Below are 3,561 nucleotides of genomic sequence, written 5' to 3'. Positions count from 1 at the left end.
TATTAGAAACCTCTCAGCTTAAAGAAAAGGCGTGGTGACCGACAGAACCGGCCAGAGCAAAAGCAACCCTGAGCTGAAGAGGACTTGGCACCCAACCAAAGGACAGGACAGCCCACAAAGCCCTCCTGACCCTGCAGCCTCCCCTATTTATCCCCTCCCAGCCCTTCCCAGCACACCTGCAAGGATTTCCCATAAATGAAGTGGGACCCATGAACCTTCCCCATGCCAGGCACAGGGCAAGCCAGGGCATTTTCCTGAAAGCGCTTTTTTTTTCAATGCAAACCCATATGTGTTTTATTTTCTGTGCCCAAAACACCCCGTGTGTTAAAACCTACCTGGATTTCTGATATTATTTCTTTCCCATCTTTTGTATTAACCATGTATTGGCCAAGAAAAGGACTTTTTAAAAACCAGAAAGCTATAACGAGGACATCTAAAAGTCTTACTCAAAGCGCCTACGAAACAACTTTCCTATCACGCCGCATTTCGAGCGCCTGAGGGGCGATAAGAAAGCGTAGGGAGAAACAAAATTTATTTTCCTGAGCAAACAGCGGTAACTGCATTTAGGCCTGGGGGGGGCTCCCAGTTCACCCACTGGGCACCAATCCAGTGGCCTCGCTCACAGGACGTGGGGTTGCAGTGGGGACTGGTGCCGAGCCCAGCTCAAGGAGTTTAAGTCCCTTTCGTTCCTCAGTTTCCCCTTCTGGTAAATGGGTGATTGCTGCCCACCATGCCCACATCCCCAGCTGCTGGCTGGCTCTGGGACATCCCATGTCCCCCTTGCTGTCCTACGCCAAGTGCCACTTGGTGGCACTGTTTGAAAAGATTTCTTTGCTCGATGCCTACCTCGGAATCCAGAAGAGGGAGTTTCTGGGAGGAATCACATTCATCCTGGCAGCACAATATCCTCATTTTTCTTCCTTTGCTCTTTATTCACCGTGCAAGCCCTCCCAGGAGGTCCCCTCCCTTGCGTGTCAGTCACTGAGGATCTCCTTCTCATAAAACACGTTTTCCAAACACAAGAGTCACGGGCGTTGCTCAGGCATCACCTTAAACTAAATCCTCCAGTGGTTAAAAATAGCCTTTTCTGTTAAATTCCTCTGAAATGTGTCTGCAGGTGGGGCAAGCTTAGGAAGGACCATGCTTTAACTCCAGAGGAAAGCATCAGAGCAGAAGATAATGAGAGCAATGAAGGCAGGGGCATGACAGTCTAATTGGGCACGAGATGTTTCAGGTCGCCCCGCTGGAGGGGCGTCTCCGCTGGAAGATGCAGGCTGCGATGCTGAGCTGTATATAAGAGAGCCAAGAGCTGATCTGCTCCAGACTGCACTCCTGAAGCTCAGTGCTCCTGCTTCTCGCCCAGGTAAGCCTGGACAGACTTTTTACGCTGTCTGACTTTGCTACCAGCAGGAAAGCAGGAGCTTCTGGCCACGAGGATGTCCCTGGAGCTGCCACTGCTGAGCTGTCCTAAAGGAAAGAAAAAAAAAAATATCTGGAATTACACCATTCCCTGCTTCGTTAGAGGTGACCTCCACTCCCAGCTCTGCTCTGCTCTAGAGAAAAGCAAATGGGATTCTCTTCTCTCCTCTCTTACTGTGCACCCCCAGCCTTCGGGCTCCCGCTGTCCCTCACCCCTCCAGCCATCGCCTGCCGGTCCTCGCACCCAGCCACCTCTGCAGCTGAGTTTCACTTGTCAGATTTGTTTTCCCCATGAGATCCTTCTTGCTCTCTCTTTCCCCTCCCTTACGCAGTTTCATTTCATCTGTGCCCTCCTGGCTCTCCTTTCCCTCTCTGTCCGTCCAGCTGTGCTGTCTAAGAGTAACTTATCTGAAAACCAAGCAAACAAACAAATGAATAAAGCCCCTTTTTGCCTGCATTTTTCTCACAGGCGGCCTCGGTTTTGCAGGGAGATGGCCCAGCTCCAGGAAAACGTCGATGGCATCACTGCTGTTTTCTACGTGTGCACCAGAAGCAACGGCACCTGCAGCCCCCTGAGCAGGGAGGAGCTGAGGCAGCTCATCAAGCAGGAGTTTGTGGACGTGCTGGAGGTGAGGATCCGGCTGTGCCTTCTGGCACAGGATCAGGAGTGCGGTGGGGCGGGTAAAGCCATGCAGTCCTGTGTAGGACACCTGGGATGTTTTCAGATGCCTTCAAAGCCCAGGATCTGCAGGGAAGGGGAGAGGCTGCTCATTCTCCCAGCACCAGCAGCTCGTAGAGCTTGGTGGGGGGAGCAACAGGAGCCACAGTAGCAGGGGAGCCATGGGGCTGGATTTCTGCTCAAGTGTTCCTCAAGAGATGGCACAAATGGCTCGGGGGCTTTGCCAACACCATTTGTCTCTTTACAGAACCCCCAGGACCCCAAAACCCTCAAGAAAGTGCTGTGCTTCCTGGATGATGACAGCAACTGCAGAGTTGACTTCAGCGAGTTGCTCAGCCTGGTTTTCCATGTGGCCAAGGCTTGTTACAAGCCGCTCCAGCAGCACCAGGCACCAGAGGGTTGTCAAGAGCCAACAGTGCAAGAGAAGGCCAGTGGGGAGCGGCCACCAGGGCCAGGCACAGCCGAGAGGGTCTCCCACAACCAACAGGTCTCCAAGCAGGGTGTGAACAATGAGGTTCAGGACACTGAAACACAGGACCCAGACAACCGTGAAATCCAGGAGGGTGAGACATCAAAGTGGGACCAAGACAACCAGCAAACCCAGGAGGGTGAGACATCAAAGCAGGACCAGGACACACGTCAAACCCAGGAGGGTGAGACACCAGAGCAGGACCAGGACAACCATCAAACCCAGGAGGGTGAGATACCAGAGCAAGACCAGGACAACCATCAAACCCAAGAGGGTGAGACATCAAAGCAGGACTGGGACACACGTCAAACCCAGGAAGGTGAGACACCAGAGCAGGACCACGACAACCATCAAACCCAGGAGGGTGAGACACCAGAGCAGGATCCGGACGCCCATCAAATCCAGGAGGATGAGACACCAGAGCAGGACCAGAACATCCATCAGGATGATGGTACTGAAGCACCAGAAGCAGGTCTAGAGATAGGTGAGAGCCTGGACACTGCAACCCCAGAGCAGGACAGAAATACCCACAAGGCTGAAGACACTGAGACGCCAAACCAAGAGGCAAAACCCCAGGCCCAAGAAACTGAGGCACCAGGACAGGGTTCAAACCACCATCAGACCCCAGAGACAGAGTCAGCAGAGCAGAACCTGAATTGTCCCTCAGAGACACGAGGAAGAGACCCAAACAACAAGACCCAGGTCTGCGAGGCCCCTTGGCAGGACCCCAGCAACACCCAGAAGCTGCTGCCCCCACAGCAGGGTGCAAGCCCCCGTCGGCATCCCAAGCCCCGGGGAATGTGCCATGATCCAGCTTGCCATCCGCTCCCTGAACCCCAGGTGCTGGAGCAGGAGCACAGCAGGACAGAGGCTCTGTCTTGCCCGGCACAACAGCAACAAGATGCTCATCACCAAAGACAACCCACCATAGAGCAACAGCTCCTGCAGCCCCTGTACGAGTGGCCGCTACAGCCGTAAAGGCTGAAACAAGCCC

At 53.8% G+C, this 3,561-nt stretch overlaps 1 protein-coding gene across 1 annotated transcript; it reads left to right on the top strand.

Moving 5' to 3' along the window:
• Positions 1 to 1,897: 1,897 nt before the first annotated feature.
• LOC104124737 (cornulin-like) lies at positions 1,898 to 3,561 on the top strand. The gene is made up of 2 exons (XM_009637148.2): positions 1,898 to 2,048; positions 2,346 to 3,561. Exons 1-2 carry the CDS (start codon positions 1,911 to 1,913, stop codon positions 3,543 to 3,545), a joined length of 1,338 nt encoding a protein of 445 aa, XP_009635443.1. The 5' UTR covers positions 1,898 to 1,910; the 3' UTR covers positions 3,546 to 3,561.

The sequence above is a fragment of the Egretta garzetta genome, unplaced genomic scaffold (genome assembly GCF_000687185.1).
Source record: "Egretta garzetta isolate BGI_Z169 unplaced genomic scaffold, ASM68718v1 scaffold1160, whole genome shotgun sequence".
In the NCBI taxonomy this organism is placed as follows: domain Eukaryota; kingdom Metazoa; phylum Chordata; class Aves; order Pelecaniformes; family Ardeidae; genus Egretta; species Egretta garzetta.
The sequence above is the reverse complement of the archived record's forward strand: the minus strand, read 5'-3'. Positions and strand labels throughout refer to the sequence as shown.